This window comes from Paramacrobiotus metropolitanus, unplaced genomic scaffold, assembly GCF_019649055.1.
Source record: "Paramacrobiotus metropolitanus isolate TYO unplaced genomic scaffold, Prichtersi_v1.0 Parri_scaffold0000012, whole genome shotgun sequence".
In the NCBI taxonomy this organism is placed as follows: domain Eukaryota; kingdom Metazoa; phylum Tardigrada; class Eutardigrada; order Parachela; family Macrobiotidae; genus Paramacrobiotus; species Paramacrobiotus metropolitanus.
In genome coordinates, this window is record NW_026570232.1 from 222,884 (window position 1) to 247,870 (window position 24,987).

The 24,987-nt window shown below is 43.6% G+C and overlaps 5 protein-coding genes and 1 long non-coding RNA gene across 6 annotated transcripts; 3 read left to right on the forward strand and 3 right to left on the reverse strand.

Annotated features, from left to right (window-relative positions):
- Window positions 1-919: 919 nt before the first annotated feature.
- Window positions 920-2,638, forward strand: LOC129584046 (intraflagellar transport protein 88 homolog). Its single transcript, XM_055476136.1, is given in 5 exon segments — window positions 920-1,143; window positions 1,235-1,350; window positions 1,515-1,633; window positions 1,776-2,085; window positions 2,205-2,638. Coding segments are annotated over 4 exon segments (642 nt in total). The 5' UTR covers window positions 920-930; the 3' UTR covers window positions 1,970-2,085; window positions 2,205-2,638.
- A 2,189-nt stretch (window positions 2,639-4,827) lies between these two features.
- Window positions 4,828-9,493, forward strand: LOC129583933 (uncharacterized). Its single transcript, XR_008689832.1, has 3 exons — window positions 4,828-5,980; window positions 6,090-6,830; window positions 8,356-9,493. It is a non-coding gene; the product is annotated as an uncharacterized LOC129583933 (long non-coding RNA).
- Window positions 9,494-9,819: 326 nt separating this feature from the next.
- LOC129584010 (uncharacterized) lies at window positions 9,820-12,743 on the reverse strand. The gene is made up of 5 exons (XM_055476089.1): window positions 12,304-12,743; window positions 11,897-12,200; window positions 11,228-11,567; window positions 10,204-11,168; window positions 9,820-10,094 (listed from the first exon to the last, which is right to left on the reverse strand). Exons 1-5 carry the CDS (start codon window positions 12,391-12,393, stop codon window positions 10,066-10,068), a joined length of 1,728 nt encoding a protein of 575 aa, XP_055332064.1. The 5' UTR covers window positions 12,394-12,743; the 3' UTR covers window positions 9,820-10,065.
- Window positions 12,744-13,114: 371 nt separating this feature from the next.
- On the forward strand, window positions 13,115-19,374 carry LOC129583859 (sterol regulatory element-binding protein 1-like). The gene is made up of 17 exons (XM_055475854.1): window positions 13,115-13,433; window positions 13,587-13,695; window positions 13,933-14,429; window positions 14,611-14,762; window positions 14,841-14,988; window positions 15,310-15,448; window positions 15,691-15,839; window positions 15,906-16,125; window positions 16,183-16,361; window positions 16,505-16,942; window positions 17,072-17,234; window positions 17,322-17,421; window positions 17,540-17,637; window positions 18,011-18,155; window positions 18,244-18,391; window positions 18,768-18,926; window positions 18,999-19,374. The coding sequence occupies exons 2-17, from the start codon at window positions 13,668-13,670 to the stop codon at window positions 19,056-19,058; spliced, it is 2,823 nt and encodes a 940-aa protein (XP_055331829.1). The 5' UTR covers window positions 13,115-13,433; window positions 13,587-13,667; the 3' UTR covers window positions 19,059-19,374.
- A 1,110-nt stretch (window positions 19,375-20,484) lies between these two features.
- LOC129583928 (uncharacterized) lies at window positions 20,485-24,176 on the reverse strand. Its single transcript, XM_055475982.1, has 8 exons — window positions 24,007-24,176; window positions 23,367-23,720; window positions 22,738-23,212; window positions 22,558-22,661; window positions 21,913-22,095; window positions 21,451-21,825; window positions 20,991-21,210; window positions 20,485-20,881 (listed from the first exon to the last, which is right to left on the reverse strand). The coding sequence occupies exons 1-8, from the start codon at window positions 24,174-24,176 to the stop codon at window positions 20,807-20,809; spliced, it is 1,956 nt and encodes a 651-aa protein (XP_055331957.1). The 3' UTR covers window positions 20,485-20,806.
- On the reverse strand, window positions 23,908-24,873 carry LOC129583929 (uncharacterized). The gene is made up of 2 exons (XM_055475983.1): window positions 24,562-24,873; window positions 23,908-24,483 (listed from the first exon to the last, which is right to left on the reverse strand). Exons 1-2 carry the CDS (start codon window positions 24,690-24,692, stop codon window positions 24,210-24,212), a joined length of 405 nt encoding a protein of 134 aa, XP_055331958.1. The 5' UTR covers window positions 24,693-24,873; the 3' UTR covers window positions 23,908-24,209.
- Window positions 24,874-24,987: the final 114 nt, after the last annotated feature.

Genomic DNA, 24,987 nt, shown 5'->3' on the forward strand with positions numbered 1-24,987 from the left:
TTTTGCTGATTTTGGTAGCTAACAGAACTCTATCGAACGAGTCAAACTAGTTATATTAACGGTTCGGCAACGGACTCGCGAGAAACCAACTAAAGCGGTAGACCGACATTTTGTTCAGCCACCCGGTACATTAAAGGATGTTCAAAGTATGAAGGGAAGGAAGTGTTTCAAATTTCAATTGTTTCAGTGTCACGAGGGAAGTGATTGTCAAAATTAACACATAAGGGTGATTTTCTGCATTTTTGTTGTACCGAATTGCACTTATACATCGCTGACGGCGACAATATAAACAAGCGCTTCACATTATTAATTAACTGCTGGATGGCCTTTCCGCTGACGGAAATGCCGACAAGAACGAAGGGAAGTTCCCCAGCTTGTTGATATTATTATTAAAGTTTGCATTTTTTTGCATGGCTTTGTTATTCGTGTTTTTTTTTAAATTTCCAGAATCGAGATGTTGCACCAGGCCGCTTCGTGTTACGCCTTGCTGAACCGTTGGAACACCGCGTACAGATACTGCCAAATGATCCTCCAAGATGCCGACAGCCCGAAAGCGGCATTCAACAACCTGGTCTGCCTAGTTGCCACTAAGGCTGAAGCGAAAAAAATTGAAAACGCCTTTGTACGTTTAATCGAAATTCCGCCCAAAGGGCTCGATCGGACTCAAACAAGCACTCCAGAAGAGTATCGGGAAATCATCGAGAATGATTCGTTGCGAATGTAAGAAAACACAGTAGTAGGGAAGCCTTTTGATTGCACTTTAATTAATTGAAATTATTTTTTCATTGATGTATTAACTGATATGTCTTCTGGATATTACAGCAAAGGCTGCAAAGCACAATGTGAAAAATGCATACGAACCGCGGCGCAGTTAGTGGCTAACCGGGACGAAGATGTTGCTGAAGGATACGAATGAAACAGTGCCTCATTATGCATGCTTTCACTGTGTGCCAGTATAATCAATATTATAGACGCCGGTATTATTATGGCCTCATTAGGTACGAATTACTGGATGAACCTGTGGAGGCTTTTAACTGGTTGCAGCAGGCCTTCACACTGCATCCACACGAGCCCTTTGTGTTGGAGCATTTGGGCGCTCTGGTCAATAAACTTGGGGATAAGGGCGCGGCCTTGTGGTACTAGGTATTGTCTCCTTTCAGCCATTTCCGCCAGTATGTTATGCAGCTTGGTTTATGTGAACGTTTACACTATTAATGGATGTTTTTCGCTGCAGTCGTACCGCATCTACCCGGCTAACTTCAGTGTCCTCAACTGGCTTGGACGCTTTTTTGTCACCAGTCAGTTTCCGGAGAAGGCCATTAAATTTTTTGAATTAGCGGAAAAATTAGAGTAAGCATCCATCGATATTCTTGACAGGGATACATTTATAATTTTTATATTTGGTAAATCTCATGCGCAGTAATTTCTGATATTGCGTATGTATGGAGTATTGAAGTGCGATGTTAAATCATATGGAATGGACGGGCTCCTAATCCGTTTTTCTGAATGCGCAGCTCCAGCGTTCCAAAGTGGTCACTACTGGTTGCCGGTGCCATGCGTCGTGCCGGTCACCTGACGGATGCACACAACAAATATGTGGAAATACATGAAGCATTTGCCGATGATATGGATTGTATGTGCAATTTGTTACTGTACCAATAAATTTAGGTTTATATGCTTTTTACAAACAGCCGTCACTGTTACACAAGTACTTATACTTTCGAGCGAACAAAAGAATACTTTCTTGCATAAGCGTGTCATTTCGTTCCATTAAGGTCTAAAGATTTTGATCAGGATCTGTCAAGGGACACATGCGCCGTCCAGTGAAATATCAGAAAGAGTTGGATCTTTTGCGGCGAACGCGTCCCGCGGAAGTGGCGTCCTCCATTCGCGCGCAGACCGCGATGAGAGGGGCGGCGTTGACAGACACTGTCGGCATCATCTCCGAGCGTCTGTCCACAGCTCGTAAATCGCCACTGCCGCAGTCGCCAGCAGCCACTCCCGCCGGCAGTGCCATCTCACTGGGGCGTGTCGGCAGTGTCACAGCTGGTCTCGCGTTGGACGCCGATGATCGTGAGCAGTTCAGTAAGTGGCGCAATTACGTAAATGCTGATGGTGGCTAATGAAAAATATCTCCATTTTGCCGTGTTCAACCTGTACTGAACGCCAACTAATATGAATTATGAATGTGAAAATGTTTGTAGTCCGACTAGGAACTGCCCAGCGACTGCCGTCTCGAGCCGGGCCGCCCGTAGCCACTGACGAGACTGTCTTAAGCGTGGATGACATTCTCCCTGGACTCAAACGATAGCACCGGAAGTAAATTTCCTCCGTGATTTTATGTTAATTGCGTTTAGTTTCATCATTTGCTGTTGTGTTAAAGGTTGAGTACTTTCTCGCTATAAAATTAATAGAATATCTTCATAAGGGTGTGAGCACTGTGCAGATATTGCCAGGTTATTTTTTATGTTTCTCTAGGGTGGGCCAGTCCGACTATCATAAAAATTGTTAAAGAGACTTTCAATAATTCAGCAGCAGTCTAGTTTGATTGCTGTTTTCCATTTACTTACCTGTATATTTAGCTTACACAGCACACTCTGAAGAAAGTAAAAATGAATACAAAGTTTGCTGTACCAAAGCATTTCGAATTAACGCTGTTATTCCACGCTTTGGTTTTATGCTAGCCTTTATTTCAGCAGCTTTTTCTCACTTCCAGTGCCGGTGCACGACGATACGCGGAAATGAACTATAGCAGTACTTTAGTCATTTCGTAATTCTAATATCACACTGCTGTCAGTGTAGATTTTGTAGGGTTCGATTGCATTGTATCGTTCTCTTGGTCAGTAATAAAAAAAAATGGAACGAGTGTGCACCAGTTGTGTTTATTACAGCTGTATTTATTTCTGAATTGCCAATAAGTCAACGTTCTTGTTCGACAATATAATTTATAATGGAAATGAAAATGTCCCGGTATTACAGAAGTATCAACAACATTCTGAATACAAATTTTCGCGGTACTTCATGTTGACCAAACAAATTCGACATATGTTGCCTTGCTCTCGTAATTGGTGGCTTGAACTGAACTAAACGCAAACATTCTTGAATACACTTATACACAAAAAAAATTTCGGTTTTTAAGAGAAAATGCTCACTTATTGATAAAATCCGCGCGGAGCGCGGAAATTTTTTTGTTTTTGGAGTTCGAATGGTGCATTTTTACATGCTCCAAGCGTGGAAAACACATGGAAATATCAACATTTTTTATTTTTATTTGTTTTCTTGGTCCCATCCCATCTTTCAACAATCCCAGCCCAGCTCACCTCATCTGCGGCTCTTTCCCACCTCATCCCCATTTTCACCTAAAAGATGAGATGGGCTGGGAAAAATGGGGAAAATTTTCACCTCACCCAAAAGATGGGCCAAGTCTGGTGCACACACAGCACAGTTTCCGCTCGCCGTGTACACTGTGCAGCTGTGTGATCTGTGTGAGATGAGGTCTAAGTCTGAGGTCTAATGTCTAAGCTGCTACCTGGTCACCCCCCCGTTGACACTTCCGCTGCCTTGGAATTGTGGAAAGCGAACGCGCGCCTCACTGATCTTCCCGAGCCTAACTTTCGGAAGTTACAACGGTCCTGGGATTTACCGCTGTGTAATGCATCGCTATCGACACTTCTGGACGTTTTCCGCCATGACGAAGTAATAGGGCTCGACTCCTGGGTCAGTCGACTCCAGAAGCCGGGTTATGGCTGAATGCCTTGCCCTCCGCGCATATCGGTAATCTTCTCGACGATGACACCGTAATGATATCGATCGGGCTGAGACTGGGAGCTGCAATCTGTGAGCCTCATCTGTGCGCTAAATGCAACAAGCCGGTCGACGTACGGCCATCACGGCTTATCCTGCTCTTTTCGGCCGGAAGACATGCTCGCCACGGTGGCTTAAACAGTATTGTGTGTAGAGCGTTGGTATCAGCAGGCATCCCCGCCAAAGTGGAACCCCGGGGAACTTCCCACACGTCAGATAGACGTCCAGATGGTTGCACCACCTTCGCTTGGAAACGCGGGATGTGCTTGGCATGGGACGTGACATGTGTGGACACTGTCGCTGTGTCACACCTACGATCAACATCAACGACAGCAGGATCCGCTGCCGCACAAGCGGAAGAGAAGAAAGTGCGATTTTATTTGTATCTGGACGGTAGATACATTTTCGCACCGCTGGCTTTCGAAACACTTGGCCCATGGGAAAGTCAGCTACCCGTTTAGTGAAAGAAATTGGCAAGCGGCTTCAGCAGCACACGGGAGAGCCACGCTCGCACGAATTTCTCCGCCAGCGACTGTCACTGGAAATCCAGCGAGGAAACGCCGCTTCCGTGCTCGGAACAATGGAAGGAGCGGCGTCATTAAACGAAATTTTGTTTTTATGATTACCTGTTTATAACTGTGATGTTACCGCGTTTCAATGAAATAAAATATAATGTATTTCTAATTTCTTCATATAACCAAAAATGCACGCGCTGACACCCTACGTAATCGTTAGAATTTAAACATTAAAAAAACAACCAAATTCCCGGTCCTCCCTCGGGTTAAAAGGTAACGTGCTCAAAACAGCCGTAGCATTTCCCTTAACAACAGCAAGGCTGAATCGCTGCTTAAGAAAAGCAGTAGAACGTGCTTCTCCAGTCAAATCCCGAATTTTACGACCCATAAAATGTAAAAATTCACTTAAAGCCGGACCAAAAAACTCCAAGGGTTTCCATTACTAGAGGGTAAAAAGGTATCCGTATTCCAAAACGAATACTTCCCACGCTTCGCATTTTCAGCCAGCTGGGCCACGCTGCCACATTTCTTGGAGCTTCCAGTGACATGAGAGTCAGCAACCGTACACCAGCTGGTTACATCCCAAACGATCGGTTTTCCTTGTCTTACTGGTATCAGTGTCATCCCATCCGGTCTTTGTGCGGTGGTTGATGACAAGCCGTTTGGTTCCATCTCACAAGGAAAACCAGCGCTTTCACAACAGTTTTTCGCGATGCTGTTCATTTCTTTATGTCTCGCCCATCGTCCTTTAGTCGTTTGGTTGCAGGATAGTCCATGATGGCCGTTGCTTTCGACTTGTTTACCACATGCGTTGCAGTTGTGCGCCACCACTACTGGTAAACCAAATCGCAAACCAACACCGATACGTACATCTTCATCCTTCAGGAATGTCCCCAAACAAGGTGCGGGGTAACGCATTCAGCCAGGCTCCCGAATCTCTGTTTAAAGCTGACAGCAAAACCGCCCTGGCGCGCTCATTACCTTCGGTAGACGACATTAATGTGGATATGTCCCGTTCGATCACTGGCGTGTCCCAGGCGTACTGGCGTGTTCGATCACTTGGCTTTTTTGGTTCATATTCCGCCATTGTGGTGACAACTTTTTAATGCGTTCAATTCCACCTCCAGAGATGCGGAAACAAGGAACTGGGCTAACATGGGAGTTCTGTTATCTGGCATCGTTCTTAGTTCCATTATCCGTGTATTTTTGATATACATCTGGTCACCCCGTATTCCACTAAGAATCTTCAACGGCCATACTAATCGTGTTCTTGTGGAGATTGAGGGAGAATTTGGAAAACCACGCCTAGCGAGAGTCTGTAAATCGTTTTGCCGATGCTGCGACTGCTTGCCGGCTGGAGCGCGCCGACTGCTTTGCGGATGCTGCTCATGTCTGACAGACTATAAAAAGCAGAAAATCAAATTTGTACTTGGGATCCGGAGGAACTTTCGCAAGACCGGTGGAGCTCAAGAAAGGCGTACTGAAAGTTTCAGTTTGCAAAGAAGGTCGGGAAAATAGTGGCTTTATTAGACTGGATCAATTGGAATATTTTCAGACCACAATTAACGACTACGGATCCAGCCGTAATTTTGATATTGTTGCGACGGGTGTTAAAAATGGTCCGGTCATTGCAAAATGGGTAGTTCCACCTTATATTGCCAGTAAGTGTTTTTGCCATTCGTAATTGTCTTATTGATAACCGATTCGCATTCTTCCACGGCATCGTTAGTCGTTACATAGCTGATAATGTGTTTTGTTTCTCTACTGCAGGGATTAATGGGACGCATATATCTGGGCACCGGTTAATGACTTGATGAGTGTATGATGCGCTGTACTTGTCGAATAACGTCCTAAATACCAAATGATCCCCCGTAAACGACTCATCTGGGACCGGATGCCCATGCCGGCACAAACTGGCAACGGACATGTAATTTGCCGCATTACGCCATCCTGATGGTGGTGATGACGGTGTGTTGCTGGCTGCCGGCATCTTCACGCGGCGACAACGAGAAAATCTCCAGCTCCACTATATCGCTACCACCAGATGATAATGTAAATTATCCCGCCATGTGCGGGAGCCTGTTTGACGATGCTTAGCAGAACGTCAGCGGCTTCTTCCATACACCGTGGCTGGACCGGTCATTTTGCTCCTATCCGCAGCGCATTCACTCCGCGCTAGACGATCCACTGCAGGAATGCGTACCGACCAGTGCCAGTATTCTGGAGGATTTTTTATTCATGTGTGATGTAACACCCGGACGCCGATCGCGGGCTAACTACCGGCGCTGGCGACTGCCGTTCTGCGCTGACTACTCCGTGGAGCGCATATTCGGCAATTACGATGATTGTCTCTTCAAGGAAGACCGAGCAAACTGCCGGAAGTGCGTAGAGAATGTCTATAACATTGATCAGTATGCCAAGTTCGTTTATTGCCACTTTGTCAAAGATATTCTGGCGCGTTTCGACTGCGAGACGCCGTTTTCTGTGAAATGGAATTGCAGCCACTGCCAGGTAAAATATTTAGTAATCGTTATGTATTTATCTATTTTCCATATTTAACTATCTATATTTAACGAATTATAAAATCGTATCGCAATCATTCTAATTAGTTACTACAGCTTATGTTTACGAATCCATGTACATGGTTCGCACATCAAGTTTTTTGTATGAAAATCCAAAGTCAAAAAAGTATGAAGTGAAACAAAGGTTGAATAGCGGACGGATACTGTCTAATATAACTCAAAGCCGATTCACTCAATGGTGTCCTTGTCCTGTAACGCAGCGATCGCGTCATCCTGGCGTTTGCAAAATTAAAGCAGCACTTTTCATATGCGGAATGTAATATCAGCATATGATGAATGTTTAGCCAGCGCAAACGGACAGATCGTAATTCAAGCGATGACCTTTTATTGATCACTTTTTAACAATTGCGGCGCGCAGCCGTCGGTTGGAAAATGGAGAAAAATATGTGATTTATACTTGTCGTGTTGACTTTACTGACAGTTGATATAGGGTTTTGTGCACACTTGAAAACAGGGCAAACAAAAGGGAAGTAACTCAGCTGGCGGACTGCAGCAGCCGCGTGTTGCTGATAAGACTTACACACCATGCACACACACTAGCCGGCTTGCCGAAAAATCGAAGCAGCCCCATGTTTGCCGTAAACAGTAACGTCGTGAAATATCCGGCTGGATATATTTTGTTTGGCTTCCAAGGGGGGAAGATTTGTTCCCTGCCTGTCCATGTATGTGCTGGAAATGTGTTGAACGGACGGGCCAAATCAGGTTGCGTGTAGTCCGGGTTCACGTCAGTAGTACTCGGTGAATAATGCAGGCATTGTACAATGCCTGCATTATTCACCGAGTACTACTGACGTGAACCCGGACTACACTACCCGGTAATATATATCTATATATCATGTACACGACATCCCGGAAATGCGTGAAGACGGAGTGGCTTATTTTTCCCGGTTTGATACATATAGATATATATTACCGGATTTGTGCATGCTATAGAAATTTCTCTGGTACTGGACTTATATCCGCGGATCTACCGGCTTTAAGCAATTACTGAGTCAGCTATAGGCATCCAGTTAACAGGAAAAATGTGTGATTTGTTAAGTCATACTCAGTATTTCACACTCCAGAAATCAGCCATATCGAGAAATTCCCTAGCGGGCACATCCGGATTTGAACGGAGCACAGCGCACTGCTGTCCATATATACTTAATACCCGAAATTACATGAGAACATGGCAAAACTATTGAATTCTCTTCTTTCTTAATTTTTAGTAAGTTCCAGGTGTATAAAGTGGCCTCGCTGATTAAATAGAGTGTGAGAGTGTGGTCTCTTGAACTGTATATTACTCTATTTATTTTTGTACAGCTAACAAATTATTAGTTTTTGTTTAATTACTGTAGTATCTGCAGTTATCCGATTCACAAAAAAATATAATAATCCCGAAAATTTTTCGGGATTATTATTTTTTTTTCTGAATCGGATAACTGCAGATACTACAGTTTTGCAATTGCTTGTAGATAATTGAGAAATCCGTTCGACGTTATAACGGAACAAAAACAAGATGCCTGAGGTCTGAGCGTCCATTCGCGAAACTTAGCCGTCAATCTCGCCTTTGGAAAAGCGTAATATCGCTATACTTCTATACATCTTGTGAATTACTTTGTACAAATTTGGTTTGGAAGCGCTCAGTGGGTCCATCATTGCATTAGCCACCAGTCGCTACGATTACGATGCCATTCGCACCAATACCACTGCAAAGACATTCGAAAGAGTCGGTTTGTTGGTCGCTCTCAACCAGGCGCTGAAGTGTGTCGGATCCATTCTGATTGCTCCGCTAATACAACGGTTTCCCCCGAAAACCGTCCTCACCGCCGCCGTATTCGTTTTTTGGACTTTTTACAGCAATTTTGTTAATTGTTAACGCAGCAACAGGTGGGTACATTAAGCCGGCAGACTGGGAGGAAAAGCACAAGAAAGGGGATTATTCGTATTAAGGAACATATTATACGGATGGTATTATCCCGATTTACTGCGTAACCGGCATCGCGTACGGCATGGTGGAGTTAATTCGGCGCGTCGTTCTCAAAGACATATTGTCGGTGGGGATGTGAAGGAGCTGATCCGGATGGATTCACTACCTAGTCCATATTCGCTACGAAGTTAGCGGCACATTGGGCGCATTTGCCACCGCGCTGGCATTAATTCCAGCTCTGGGGAACAACATGTCCTTCATTATCACACCACTTTTGTACACCGCTGCAGCAATCACCTGGTGGTTTATTTCCGATTTAGGATTCCAGAAGAAAAAACTGGGCAAGCTCGAACAACAAGCCAGCTATATTAAAGCCATCGTAGGGGGATTTTATCTGTTTGCTGCGTCCATATGGACGAGCAAAAATAATATTCACCAGCTGGAAATTTATATGGCTGCTTAACAGTTATGCGGTTGCTTTGTACGGTCACCGGTCTTTGTAGAATGCTTTAGCACCTGTCATATTGCCAAACGATATTTAGGAGAGTCGGCATGGTCGCAAGTTGTGGTCAGCGGGTCCGGTATCTCCACCGGGCGCGGTCATGGCGTTCCCGTACTCAACGCACATAATAATACACAAGTATGCCATATTTTTAACATTGTGGTGGCTTAATTGGACAAAGTTTACGCGGCCTACAGCCATGGTCTGTGTATAATAGTCCGTATTCTGGTTCGAAATCCCTAAAATCCAAGCGTGCTGGGTTGCTACGCGGTGTATTGGGTCTTTAGTATACGCTCTGTATACTGATACACTGTCGGTTCGAACAAGAATACGGACTTCAGTATACAGAGCGTATACTAAAGACCCCATACACCGCGTAGCAACCCAGCACGCTTGGATTTTAGGGATTTCGAACCAGAATGCGGACTATTATACACAGACCATGCTACAGCTGAACAAAGTATTGTAATCCGACACGCGCACGAGCTCACCAGAGTAAGTATTTTTATTGACAATTAATCACCAGTCAAATCACTGGGAACACGTCGAGAACAACAAACCAAAATCCGAAACCAAAGCATCTCAAAACAGTGGGTTAAGAATAAGCACAAGCCAGTCACATTGAAAATTTTGTTAACAAAACAAGATTCATTTCTCTTCAAGTTGTCCGTAACATCGAAGTTCCAAGATCGGACACCGCAATGCCCCGTTGAATTTCAACTGATAGACGCTAGCGTATTCAGTTAGTAATTGCTATTCAATGCTTTCTGCTTCATTAATCCCTGCAGTAGAGAAACAAAACACATCATCAGCTATGTAACGACTAACGATGCCGTGGAAGAATGCGAACCTGCTATCAATAAGACAATTACGAATGGCAAAAACACTTACTGGCAATATAAGGTGGAACTACCCATTTTGCAATGACCGGACCATTTTTAACACCCGTCGCAACAATATCGAAATTACGGTTGGATCCATAGTCGTTAATTGTGGTCTCAAAATATTCCACTTGATCCAGTCTAATAAAGCCACTATTTTCCCGACCTTCTTTGCAAACTGAAACTTTCAGTACGCCTTTCTTGAGCTCCACCGGTCTTGCGAAAGTTCCTCCGGATCCAAGTACAAATTTGATTTTCTGCTTTTTATAGTCTGTCAGACATGAGCAGCATCCGCAAAGCAGTCGGCGCGCTCCAGCCGGCAAGCAGTCGCAGCAAAACAATCTGCGCACTCTTGCCGGCATGCAGTTGCAGCAATGGCAAAACAATTTACGGACTCTCGCTAGGCGTGGTTTTCCAAATTCTCCCTCAATCTCCACGAGAACACGATTAGTATGCCCGTTGAAGATGCTTAGTGGAATCCGGGGTGACCAGATGTATATCAAAAATACACGGATAATGGAACTAAGAACGATGCCAGATAACAGAACTCCCATGTTAGCCAAGTTCCTGGTTTCTGCATCCCTGGCGGTGGAATTGATGGAATTAAAAAGCTCAGTCACCACAATGGCGGAATATGAACCCAAAAATGCCAAGTGTATCATCTGGATTTGTTCAAAAATGGGCATATCGAACGCATGTGTTGGGTGAACTGCAGTCATTAAGATGTCAGTAAGTCTATCCAACAGGAAAATAAATACGAAAAAAGTAATAATTCGTTTCCAAATAATTAAACGTCTCAGATAATCCAATCGCAGCGCCTGGCGTTCTTCTTTGTGCTGACGCAAAGGTGGCTGGTTGAAGGAAGTCCGCGCACTGTGGAAACTGGCTTGCAAAGTATTCTCATCACGATCCAATGCTGCTTCTCGTCGCGCTTGCTTCTCCAGGCTTTTCACGCGGTCCGCGACAAAAAACGGTCTAAAAGCAAAAAAATGGTAACTTAAGAATATGGTAAATTCCGTGCGGAACAACATTACCGCCCATGATCAGGACTTTCCGTGGCAGACAGAACAGGAGACAAAAGCCACTCGTGCAACTGCTGCAAGCTCCCTTCTGCGCCGCGCATCGGGGTCCCGTGGGCGACCCTCTCGAAGGGTTGCTGATCCTGTACGGTCAGTACGTTGTGCTGAATAGTGGTGCTGGTCACCGATGACATACGCTGCAGACCATTGCTGCGCATGCGGTTGAGCGTGGCCAGATCAAAATTTCCAACAATGTGGTACTCTTTCCCGCGTTTAACGTACACCTCCTCAACAGCCGGCGCACTAGGCTGCGGATGAGGATCCGACGGAAGAGCGCGGGTGGATAGCTGGTTAGCTGCAACAGTAAGGCCTTTAGATTGCTGTCTTATTTCAGGGGCAATAAACAAGGAATAAAACAAATAAAAAAGAATAAAAAATGACAAGGAATAAAAAAATAACAATAACAGCACAACAATAATAATAAATAAGCACATTTTCACAATATGTAGCACTGTGCACTGTAGCTCCCTCGATTTATACCCTTGCAATATGCATCTTGTAGATCTAACGCGCCAAATGGCTGACTGACAAGATAACGGACAACCGCAATCACAAACTCGGGTCCCTGGCGCTCGTTTTACTGCACAATCGAAAGTAACTGCGGAAGAAACAGTGAGAATTTACCTCGATTTCCATAGTTCGTCTGTGCAAAAGCGTCCGTATAGTGCGCCGTATGCGGTTCTCCGATCAGCGATGTCTGCACGCAAGTGGTGGCGACCGCGGTGCGACGGCGATAATCCGTTGTGTCGGGAATTTCGCGGAACGGTGCTGCCACTGGGAACCGGAACGGATTACTAGCGTGGTTCGGCATTCTGTCGTCCACGTCCACATTTCTCGAATGTGGCTGCAACGCATGACTTCCCCATCCACCGCCAGCCACTTGGCCACCGAGATCCGCCGTGGGAGGCGGGCTGAAGAAGATTTCGTTCTGGAAAACGGTGGAACGAGTGCTTTTGCTGCCGCTAATCATTTTCGGATTTTCCAGCAAAAGTCGCAAAACTGCAAGACAATTATTAAGAAAACTGAAGTACCTCGGAGTCTGCCGGAGGAGCAGTTGCTTCGGTGCCAGAACGATGCACTGAACCGAATCGCCGTCGTGGCCGCGGTTCGCGAGGATTCATTATTGCTGATGGTGCGAAAATTCACGCAATGGGCTGTATTTCACTCTTCCAGGATCTCACGCACAATGGACCAGCAACAGAATTTCCACCAATCTCAGTGCATAAGGATTTAAAAATTCCTAACTGCAACGTCACCGAGACAAACAAATACTAACTAAAAGTCTAAAACCATTCAGGCACAACGCATTTTTCGTAAACAACAAGCTCTAAAAAATAAAACAAAGCTGCGTAAAAGAAAGCAGCTGCAACGAGATCGAACTCGTTGGTGCAGGCATTCACTTCGACTTGGAACAGTTCAGATGGATCCTAGCGAAGAAATATTTCTACGGCCTGGCACCTGGTAGCCGTTTCAATGGGTTGCCGCTTGTATAAAACCGACCGCCATCGGCCGTTGTAAGGACATATATTGAAGACCCGCCCATGTGACGGCATGCGTCACTTTGTACGCACTACGAATTTTTTGTTTGTAAAACGATTGGCGACCCCTGGGTTCAACATTCTGTTATCATTGTGTTTATTTTTGCTCTGTTATATTGCTACGTTTATATAGATATATTTAAATATAAAAATGATTGGAATTGTGAAGAAACTTTCCAAAGGGCTGAAATAGTTATATTAAATTTTTGTAATAGAATAACCTTGCGGCGCAGATGGCCGTAAATGTCACGCTATTTTTGTACTTTGTCCTACACCGAAACTCGACCAACCAGCGTGCACTGTGCACTTGCAGCATCTCACATTGCAGTGCAGTACGGTAATCGATCGATTTTTCATTTTTCCCCGTAAAATTTCTTGGCTTCCACTTTCCGTAACACAACATAAATAAACCAGCAACAAACTCTTCTCCATTGTTCCCTACTGGTTACTGTTTTACTGTAGAATCGTGCAACGATTCATGGAAGTATTTGCATGCCTGTACAGATAGCCGTACTTGATACCTCCCAACTTCCCGTTTCTCGCTCCCCTTGGCCAGCAAGTGCCAAGTATTTACTATATCATGGAAGAGATTTATCTTTTTATGACAGCCTGACAAGTGACGGGTAAGTACTGTAACGTTCTCTTCCATTAACGCGTTTTGGAATCAGTTAAGAACTTAAGATTCAAGCAGACACTGACAAGTTTGAATAAACCGTAATTTGATGATTTAATTTCGATTATGGTTGCACATGGAACTGGATTGTTGTTCTGTTTAGATTTTAGAAGACGAATTGCCTTAAACTGGGAGCACTGCCACTGGAGATAACTCAAATAAGTTCTCAACAACCTCCATAAACATGGATTATTTCGACGACGTTCTAGATGGTAAGTCCATAACAGAATATCTATATATTCCCTTGGTGTAATAATGTCCGGGGACAGCTGATGCACAACTGACAACGTGCTGACAATTTTGGTAATTGTCTTTCTTTAAAAACCTATTTTATGATAACCGTAGATGAAATCATCCTTAGGGCTCACGAAACTGTAAATTAAGTTTTTGTAGTTTTTTAAAATCTAGATTATGAATTATGTTGCTAACCGGGCTGGTGTTGTTTTCAGAAATGATGCAGATATTTAATGACGAGGGCGCTCCGGACTTCGGGGATAGCGTGCCCGATTGCACGGGCGTGGATTTGGATCTCTTCAATGTCGACAGCACCAACGCGATTAACCTGCACACGGATCCGATTCTGGGCAGTTTCAATCCTTCCAGCACAATCATCAGCCCTCACCAACGGGACGGATTTTGGGATCCCCCTGGTCCAGCAAGCGCGCGGCCTGGTTATCCCTACCAGGTGTATCCGCAGACGGCGCCAACATTTCCCGTGTCCGTATCGCAGTCGTACGTGCCATCTGCCGCTTCCAGTGTGTACAGTGTGACAGCCCCGATCCCCGTGACTGTATTTGGCCCTAATTCACCGGGCTCAAGCTCCACGAGCTCCGACTCAGCAGATCTTTTGCCCAAATTACTGGCGCAGCCAACACAAGTTAGCTTGAAGACGGCCAATCGGATCTCTGTTCCCATTTCGGCGATTTCACAAAAGCCAGGACAGACGGTGAGTTTTGTTACATATTATATGTTTTAGAATGCGTGTTATTATCTCTAGCTTGGCGAACAGGGCTTCAAATATTTCCCAGTTTTATCTTTCTGGATTTCACATTTTAATGTATGCATTGAAGCGGTAGCAGCATGCATTCCTGAAGCGAACGATAATGATAAGAAATAATTGTCTGTAGTTGGTTTTACAACAACCACATTCGGGTCAAAATTCTGGCCTTCCCATTGTTACCATCACTACTCCCATACAGCCAGCCACTACGACACCCGTATCTCTGACTACGCTTACATCTGAAGGACTATCGACATCGGAAAAGTTGCCAATCAGAAGGTGTTTTAATTGGCAATTTGGCAGATATATCATTTGTCTGAAATATTTTCCTGGAGTTGAAAGAATATCTTTTTTTAGATTGACATCGCAAAATGTGAAAGCAGTGGTACCCACACGAGTTGAAAAGCGGGTATCGCACAACGAAATTGAACGCAAATATCGGATAAGCATCAACGATGGAATCGCTGAGCTGCGTCAGCTACTGTCTCGCCCGGATGAAATAAAGGTACGAGTAAGTACTGCAGTTGTGCATTCAGTAGCAGTACTCTAGGAATTTATCTACAGTATTAATAATGTGATCGGTACAGCGTAATTATTCTAGTGTATGGAGATCGCTGAAACACAATAATCTGTTTTCTTTACAAAAATTTGTGTTTTTCTATGTTTAATCTGCGCAGGCGTATTGTCTGTCATGTGTACTGGGTGCTGCCGAAATAAAAGTACGAGTAAAAAAACAGTCTTTACTGCATGATAATTTCCGTTAATATTGTAGAACTGTGTCAGAGCTGTACAGTATTTGTGAACATCAATTTAATTTTTTTTGCAGCCGTTAAATAAATCCGCTGTTCTACGGACGGCTTCTGATCGCATTCGAAGTAAACAAAAAGAAGTTCAGAAGCTGAAAGAGATTATGCAGAAATTGCGGGATGAAAATCTTATACTGCGCGCAAAGTTGCAGGATAAAGGTACTCGTAGTAGTTTTTCCCATGTATTGAGTTACTGTAATAGTAGTGTTGCTGAGCCAGGGGAAATCTGGGGAATTGCGCTCTAATGCCATTTCCGCAGCATTATTCCATTTGTTGACGTGAATAAAGTTAATTTACTTTCAACTCCCTTAATGAATTTTCGAAATTTTGGTTATAGGTATATTGTAGCATATTTTTCATGGTCACAAATTTTGTATACTTACGACTATTTGAACTTCTAGGAGAAAATTTGCCACCGATGTTTGATTATCACCTTGAGGACCCAGCCTCTCCAAATTTCCTTCCCTATTCGGATTACAGTAGTAGCATAAGCGGTTCGGAACCTGCGAGCCCGCAGACGTCTACTTCCATTGATGCAACATCTGGCGAGGTAAAAACGTGTGGACCTTTTTTTGTAAATTTTGGCATTTTGGTTGAGTATGTATTGAACTTCCAGGAGTCTGAGAAAGCAAAACCTGCAAATGGTAAACGCAAAGCGCCACGTGCGAAGACAGCGAAAACCGGAATTCATGATCGCTCTAGAATGCTTTTGTGCATCATGATGTTTTCCGTATTCTTCTTTAATCCAATGCAGTATTTATTTGGAAGCTCTGGAATTTTTGCCTCACCGGCTGAACGTATTATGGAGACGGAAACGTTATCCGCTGGATCACTTGGTAGACTACCCTACAGTTTGTAGTTTGTGTGACACCTTGACATTTGTGTCTCTGTAGATGGAAGAGATACACCGATTGGGCATTCTACATGGGTTGTTTGGTTATTGAACATCGGTATCGTGTTGGGCATACTGATACGACTGTACGTCTACGGCGAGCCAGTGTTGAAGCCGAAGACTGAAGCGGCTGTTCGGTTTTGGAGTTACTCTAAACAGGCGGATCGCGATATTGCCAAGGTATGGAGTTCTTTGATACGTAGCTCAAAAACTTCTGTAACTGCTGATTTACTTTTATATATTTGGGAAAATGGTCGATAGGGTATTTGTATTTGTTAGCATATTGATGATTTGATTGATTACCTATACATCTTTGTTCACAGGGCGATCGTGAAAGTGCCGTGCAGAATATATCCACTGCATTTGAGGCGTGTGGTCGACCGCTGCCCACTGATCACTTGGATATATTCGCGAGCCTGTGTTGGCAGTCATTTCGGCATATGCTGCATCATTTGGTGATTGGAAATTGGCTGGAGGAGACCGTAGGATTCTCTTGGAAAGTGGACAAGCCTCATAGGCTGGAGATTGTTCAAAAATCTGCTCGCGATGCCGCTCTTTTATATCACAAATTACATCGAATTTATGTCACTGGATGTAGCAAATCGGAGCGGTTTTTGGGAGGAATGAATCTGGCACTGAGCGCGGTTAACTTGGCCGAAGCAGCTGGAGAAGCCATGCCGGCTGAAATGTTTGTGGAGATGTACGCGGCTATTGCTCTGGAAATGAAGCGCTCTCTTCCAAGCCCGTTGTGGCATTTTCTGGTGAGGTTTTTGGCTGTTATACTAACGCAGGTTAAATATTTTTAGATTCGTTAGTGAAGTTATGCACATGACTTTTCAACTTCCTATAATCATATTCCGATGGAAAGACTTTATTAAGTTCTGTTGTAGTGTTATACGCTTAATCGTGCTCGCCGAGTGTGCTTCAAAACGTATGGTGACATTCCCGAGAAATGGCGTTGGTTATTCCATCCAATGACTCTTAGATTTCTCCGCACTTATAATCCCGAATTTAATGACTGGAACAGCAAACTGACAACCCTTCAGTGTGTTGGTGCGTACTTACATACTTATTGTTTTGTTTAGTGCGTTGCATTATTGCTCAATATGGGAGAAATTAAAAGCATTACTTCCCTTTAAGATGATCCCGTGGCGTACTTCGCTCGAGCATTTCGAGAGGAAATTTTGCGCTCGCTTATGGATGATTATGGAAGAGTGGTGTCGGGGCAAAATTTGAATAAGTAAGTTGTAAACGTAATAGTAATGCTTGTCGAATTTAATCCTTATCACGGTTTGTTTATGACATTTTTCGTTCGTCACATCTTTGATGCCATGACACTATGGGCACTGCTTAAACAGAGACGATCTGGTGGACGACTTCTTAGGAAGAGTAGATTTGGCTATCGAATCATCGGCTTATGGAGAGGTTGACTGGAGTCCTCTTGACAATCGCGGAGGTGCACATTATTTTATCAGATTTCACATTATTTCATTTTACATTTGCTCGTACAACTGATCATTAAGTACCGTACTGCACTGTCGCTTTGAAGTGGACAGATAAGATAGTGGCAGATACACCGTTTAATCTACTGGACGTTAGAAGCGCAGCGTCCAGTTGTGGACTACTTCTTGTCCACTCTACGTATTGAAGTACTAATTGTACAGAGTAGTAATTGTACAAAGCAAGATTGAAAAAATCGAATAATTTGTTTTTCTTGGATTCGTGCCTGTTTCAAGATTTCAGACTTGTGAATCTGTTTTTCATTTTATATGAATGAGACGCTTTTAGCGCTGTACAGTAGGCATACTAACGCATTTTATTACCTTCAGGTCTTCTCCGAGACCAGCGCGCTCAATGGTGGGCTGCACTGCTGGGCACATCTGTAGCATCTGGTGCCAATCAACACTATCGTATCCAGCTGAAAAAGTATTCGGAGATACTGTCGACGCCTCTTGTTTGTTTATCGGGAGAACCGTAAGAATAAGTGCCACATTCTCACTAGCATCGCCGTTACCAATGCGTGGCATATGTGCAGAAGCGATTTGTATGATGTTTTTTGTAGAACGCCTCCAGCTGTATATGCATGCTACAAAGCGACCATCTCAGGAACAGAGAAAGGATGTACCAATTCGCCTCCTGTTGCGTATGCCAACAGATTACTAACAGCGGCTCTATTGGTGGCTGTCAAGGAAAATGACCGCTTTGCCATGGTATGTGCAGCTATGCGAACGCTTTAAAATGCTACTGTCAAGCGCATTTGAAAATCATTTAGATGCCTGGCATGATTTTTAGTACTGCTTTATTTTATTGACATTCTCGGGACGTTGGTGCATTGTAGTTGCACTGCATGGATATGGTGCAATGCAGTGCTTCGGCCGTGCAACCAACGGGACGAGTTTAACTTTCTAAACGAAACCATTACTTGATTACATATGACCCGCTACGTTTTGTTTTTTTTTCAATGAATTCGACAGCGATTGTCCCGGTATACAATAAGCCGCCTGCATGACGCATGCATCGATGTCCTGATAACCAATGCGTTCAGGTCCTGATAACCATCGTTTAATTCTGTCTTCGCTATTTCAGACTGGATTGTGCATTGGTTTACGATGGCTCCTTTCTTATTTGCACGAAAGCGCCAGTATTCAGTGTGTACCTGTGAAAGCCGTGGAGTTATTTCTCTGTGAACGCCTCACGACCGATCTTCTGCGCCTAGAGAAGTTGACTGGTTGCCATTTCTCTAAAGTGAGTGCATCGGTTTGCGGATTAATGTGTAAAGTCAGATTAATCAGTTTGCCTATACGGACTTGGTTGCAGAATAACAATTATATCTCCTGCAAGATTGTACAGGCCGTTCAGCGACCCGGTCAGCTTTAGAACCCGCAAAGTGTTCAACTCAGATTTACGGATGCAGTTACTGTATTCTTTGGCAGACAAGCGTTGATTCTTGAAATTCTTATTGTTGTTACTTGTTTACAATTGAACACTATGTAATATATAACAGCGTAAAGCAAAACTTGAGTACTAAGTAATTTTATTGTCTTGTGTCAGTTTCGTATGTGATACGCATGTTTTGCCGGTGCTTCACGTTTTACTGTTTCGAACTAGCTTGCTTTATTTGAAACTTTTTATTTTTACTATGGTTTCAAGATTTAGTAGAGATGTTTCAATAATTAAACGATGAACCATATGAGTTGTCCGGGAGAAACGGAATCGCACTTATGCGATTAGGGTGACCTTAGCTTTCAGAAACACATTCGTGACAATTCCCCCGTAGAGGAATTGAATACGTAGGCGGTGGTTATATCATTATTACATAATAAAAATATGCAGTGAAAAGTTTGAAAAAAAAGCTAAATTTTACCGTCCCACCGAATTTCTTTTGCACGACTGCAGTATTTTACAAAGGAAGCCTAAATAGATCGAAAAAGTGCACCCATACCACCGGACCATCGCTTCCAGTGTTCCCTTTCATTATGGCTACACCGGTGACATGGGTGCAGTTTCGATCTATTTGGGCTTCTTTTGTAAAACACTGCAGTCGTTCAAAAGAAATTCGGTGTGGATACTGGATAGTGGATACTGAAGAGGAAAATACACATTTCACTGATGCCAGTTAAATCGCAACCATGCGTTCATCTGCGTACGAGTTGTCTAGTTCCAACGTGGATTTTCTAGGGTAGAATTTCGGAAATGTATAGCAATACGTTATTGATGTCTAACAATACGTTATTTTGACATGCACTGTTCATCCTGGACAGTGGACACAGCATTCTTGTCCTGGGAAACCAGCAATTAAGTGTTCCAGTTCAATAATTTTTTTCTGAGCGAAGATAGTATGGAGAGTGAGTTGAGTTCTCCGCTAATACTGTCGCAGAACAATAAGAATGCAAGCCTGCTGCCCTACGTGTATGATTGTTGTTGGAATACCCACCGTCTAGCTTTGGGATACATGTACTGATGTACAGCATCTCTTCACTACTCAAATGGGAATCCGACAGAGAATCGGCAACTGAACAGACAGGATTGAGGCTAACCTTTAGTGTCCTTTACTTTCCATCTTTTCCCCGTTAGAGGATAGACAGACGCAAAAGCTCAGAACAGACAGAATCATTCTGACCTTTCACTTAGAGAGTTCTGACCTTTCAGTTACACGCTGGATCCTATACTAATATAATATATAGACAGACTACGTCTGCCATATGTTATATTAGGCTTGCCCGTTGCAACCGTGCAGCGCCTACGTAATACGAGTAGCTAGAGTAGTCATCAAATGCAGGTTTAAAGAAGATATGCATTACATTTATAGTGTTTTGTACAACTGAAACATGATCGTTTTGCTTAACTCATCAACAGAAGCGGCAAGAAACCAAATCAAAACAACCACGATCTCATCAGACACTTGTAAACGAAAACATCGCCAAAATACGAATGTTTACCAACTTCAGCTCAGGTAAAAACGATAAAAACATGTCAGAATTAATATCTCTATCGACGGAATCACTAACTTTAAAGGCAAAAGACGACTGCGCTTGCATTCGATTTATACGGGTATCGGCGAATAAAAGCAGCCAAAGCACATTGAAACATGCACACTTCACATACTCAAATAAAACCCAACACAGTTACTTGGTTTTCGCGGTTTTGCTACCACCCCAAGGTCTTGGTTTTTCCGCATTGTGTTGCGAAAACGCAATGCTCTGCAAAAAAAGGAGCAAAAGATTAGGAGCAAAAGATTGGGATACAAAGCGGGACTTACAAACTAAGCCATGCATTACGACACGAGAAATCACAAGGTACATAACTTACATGTCGATCAAAATAGTCCATGGCAAGTCCTGCTTTCACACTATATCCATCTTCTTTTAGCTTCTTCAAAAATGGCCGCAAATACACAACTTGATACTGTAAAATCTGCTCGTACAGATTGGTGTGTGTCCTGATGTAATCGTCTAAAACTGCGTGAACGTCATCGACAGTAGTAACTTTAACCGGCTTCGATGAAGATTTTGACGGTGATTCTGGGACACTGTAAAAGATACAACATATGTAATCCCTTGCTACATCAATACAAAATCAAAGCAACAGTTACCGTGAATAATTAGCAAAATCAGAATCAACCACGAATTAGTTCTTAATTATCATAGTAATATATATCAGCCGATACATTTAGGACATCTTAAAAAAATCTTTCCAGCAATAAATTCTAAGCTAACTGCAAAACAGAATCTATCAGAGAGAACAAATGGGTGCACATTAAGTTGGTTACCTCTCGGTTTCTTCATCTACAGTATCTTCATCATCTGAAGAAACCAACTGTACAATGCGATTTTTAGACTTCCTTTGGCGTGCAGCAACGGTTTTGCGTGGTTTGGAATCTTTTCTAGTTTTGGACGCTTTAGTAACAACAACGCTTTTTCCACTAGACGAGGTAGAATCGTCCTTTCCATTTTCGTCCGCATTTTTACGTTTGCGTTGCTTCTTGGACTTTCCTCTTGACTCATCCACAGCACTCAGAAAAGCAACAGCTTTGGCGCGCTCTAAAGGTTTGATTCCGAATTTGGAAAGTTTTTGGTTTAACTGCTTATCCGAAAGGCTTGCGAATCGTACTTCTTCATCGCCGTTAGGGATTAATAAAGCCGAGCTATCGTCAGAAACATTTTCAAACGGCCAATTTCGGCAAACCATTACCGCATTTTCTGGGATAATTGCATTTATTGGCATACATTACTTGTTATGCTCAACAGCTGGACTGCCAGGAATATCTTCCAGTTGACCCACGTCATCGTCCGACGAACACAGGATCAGTGTACGGTTGTCCTCATCATCACTCTCTTCGCTTTCGGCCAATCTCTCGCCAACAGTTATTGTCGGTGCAATGGGTGCCTGGTGTAACGAAGCAGAATCCTGAAAACTAAAATTTAACACACAAGAATAAGTATTACAGGAAATACCCTCTTACTTTTGAACAATTTATTTCTAACTGTAGTTCCACTTTTGTTTAATCACTGGCGTAACAGTAACCGAGATATAAATATTTTTTTACTGATAAAATACAATGATTAATAGTGACCTTGCATTAACACGGATTAACTACACATTCCATAATTATTCGCTAATAAGTGTAATTGTGTAAGCATCAATAAAAGCAATTTATGCCTGCCACTATTATTTCTTTGAATTCCATCACCTACAAGCTGTGAAACAGATAATCTACTGTAGTAGAACACGGTGTGCAGCACCGACTGTACTCACCTACAAAATATGTAGATGTGTAAAGTTCTATATAAGACGATTGCTGTTTTCAAGATACAACCGTACGAGTACCATAATTTAATTTTCTACACGGAGGTACGTAAGTCAGCGTTACAGTCACCTTGAGGACGTTTGTTCCACAATGCTTTCTCCAATTATCCCTGCCTGTGCATTATGGCAAGGCATTTTTTCATCGTTGAGATCAGGGTTGTGGTGTATCAAGTTCTGCACAAGAACGATCAAATTTACCACAGAAATCAAAAACAATTCGTAGGTCATAATGAATTCGAGCAGAGCTGACCACAATAGTTTTCTGTGAGAAATCCAAAGGTAGCCGGAAGCCGGGAATCTGCGATAAATGTTTCATGCGAATCTCTTCTTCCGGCTTCTTAGGAGAAATGGGAGGCACCAGAGAAGCAACATAAAACCGGTCCGTGTCTTGTTTCTCCTTATTTCTTGAAAGATTCCACAAACGACGATTACCAGTATAGATACCATCGTTATACGGGTCAGGGTCGGTCGCAATTTTGCTATCGGGTAAAACACCAGACTGCTCTATGGCTACTTCACCGCCACCTTGAGCCACAACAGCCGCCACCTTATCGCCGATTATCTTATCCGATTCACTGGAATCTCTCTCCAGAAGCAGCGGCGCGGGTTGAGAAAACTTGATTCTACTGCGAGCGATGTTTTTTTTCGGTCGCCGGGTAGGTGGCTCTTGTGGCACCAACGACGCGGAAAGAGCCAAAGCCACTTGTGTTTCTTCATCAATTTTCCTGCCAAAAAATTTCTAGAACTTAGTTTATCAAAATGTAAGCACCATCGAAAACTGCTGCCATAGTATCGTAATTAGTAATTACGAGTGTAATTTGGATTGTAGGTTGGAGCAGGTTGTTACTGAATTAACGCTTATTTTGCACCGAAACATACTGCAGCTTTTTCAGCGTAATTCGGGTTTGTTTTGGAGGGCCTCGTGGCACTTTCGGTGCAACAACGGATTTAATTTCCGCTGCGGAGAAAAGGGACGGCGTCGACGGTGTATAATTTATTAGTGAAGAAGTCGCGGTGGACGTAGTGGCAATTATTTCCACACCACAGGTTTGCAGATGAGCGTCCAATTCCCGTGCCGGAAGAGTGACTTCTTCGCAGCAAGGACAGATGTGAAGCTCCGTAAGAGCACTGGATAAACTAGGTTTAGCTGACGGGAGCTCTGTACAGTTTTCGGTTACAGTGGTTTTTGTTGAGGAAATGGAAGCAGAAGACTTCACCGGTTGCGTCATGCACCTAAAGGACAGACAGTCATTCTTTGTTAAGGACAACGAAAAATATATACGAAGCTGAATTGTGTGTAGTGTACACCGTACAGTGTGTGAGAAGTCTCGGTAGCAGAGCTAAGCAATTGCGACAGCAGTTGTGTGCATGTTTACTTATACGAAAGAATTTCAGTAATTTTGCATTCCGCGACTTTGACTTATTTTTTACATACGCAAAATCTTGTCTTTTTTGCCCTTTTATTGCACATTATGATTAACACCTGAAACGTGATTAAATAAAAACAGCAGTCAGTTACCTTCGCAGATGATCACCATACTCTTTAACACTCATGCCAGCCAACGAACAGAGACAAAAGGGACACGCATCCACACTGTCACTACTTTCACGCGTTTCTTGAGATGGGGACGCCAGCCGCACCGGGCGTCCCTTTCCCCGCTGGGGCGGCTTCACAGACTGCTCGTCCATTTCCGCCCGATACACGCATCACCCCAACAGCAATCACTTGGAAGCAGCGGGGGCAGGTATCTCGTCGCCTAGCGGATAAGTCGTCAGCGGCGCAATTTGGGGGATCTTTTTGCGGGGCGCGACGCTCTGGCTATCCAGCGGAAATTTGCCTTCCTCTTCCAGCTGCTCCAGAGACTTCAGGGCGGCTATCTTGGGGTGAATCACGAGGTCCAGTTCCGTTATCTTGTAGTTGAGCCCAATAATATCAAAGTTCTCAAATCTTCTCTGAACTCGGTTCATATAATCGGGATCCCGCGACTTGTAATACCTATCAACAAGACATAATTTCCTCAACATCCGCAGTGGCATATACCGCGTGTCAAGAGACACGTTGCGAGATATTTACCAAAATGCGACTCCGCAAACTACAGTCCACACCACGGCCAGAGCACCAGCCTTCACTGTGAAGCCATAAAGTGCGGTTCCCCGACTGGTTTTCAGCTTTTGCGCTCGTACACGATAGGGGTCGACGGGCATCTCATTTACGAGATCTTGAAATAGGTCTAAATCTCAAACGATCAAACAGCAAGTATACTTTCCACTGAGTGATTGCAGGCAGTTACTTATATAGCGACTCGCAACAGTATAAAAAGCATAAATAAAAGTTTGAAAAAATGACTTTTGGCGTTCTCCTTTTCGTTCAAGCAGGCTGCAAATCAGCAAAGTGAGCAAACGCGCTCGAACTTGTAGGAGCAGCAGAATCCAGATGTGAGGAGGGTTTAATGTACGTGCCACCTCAGGCGGTCACAACGCTTGTAAATCACAGGACATA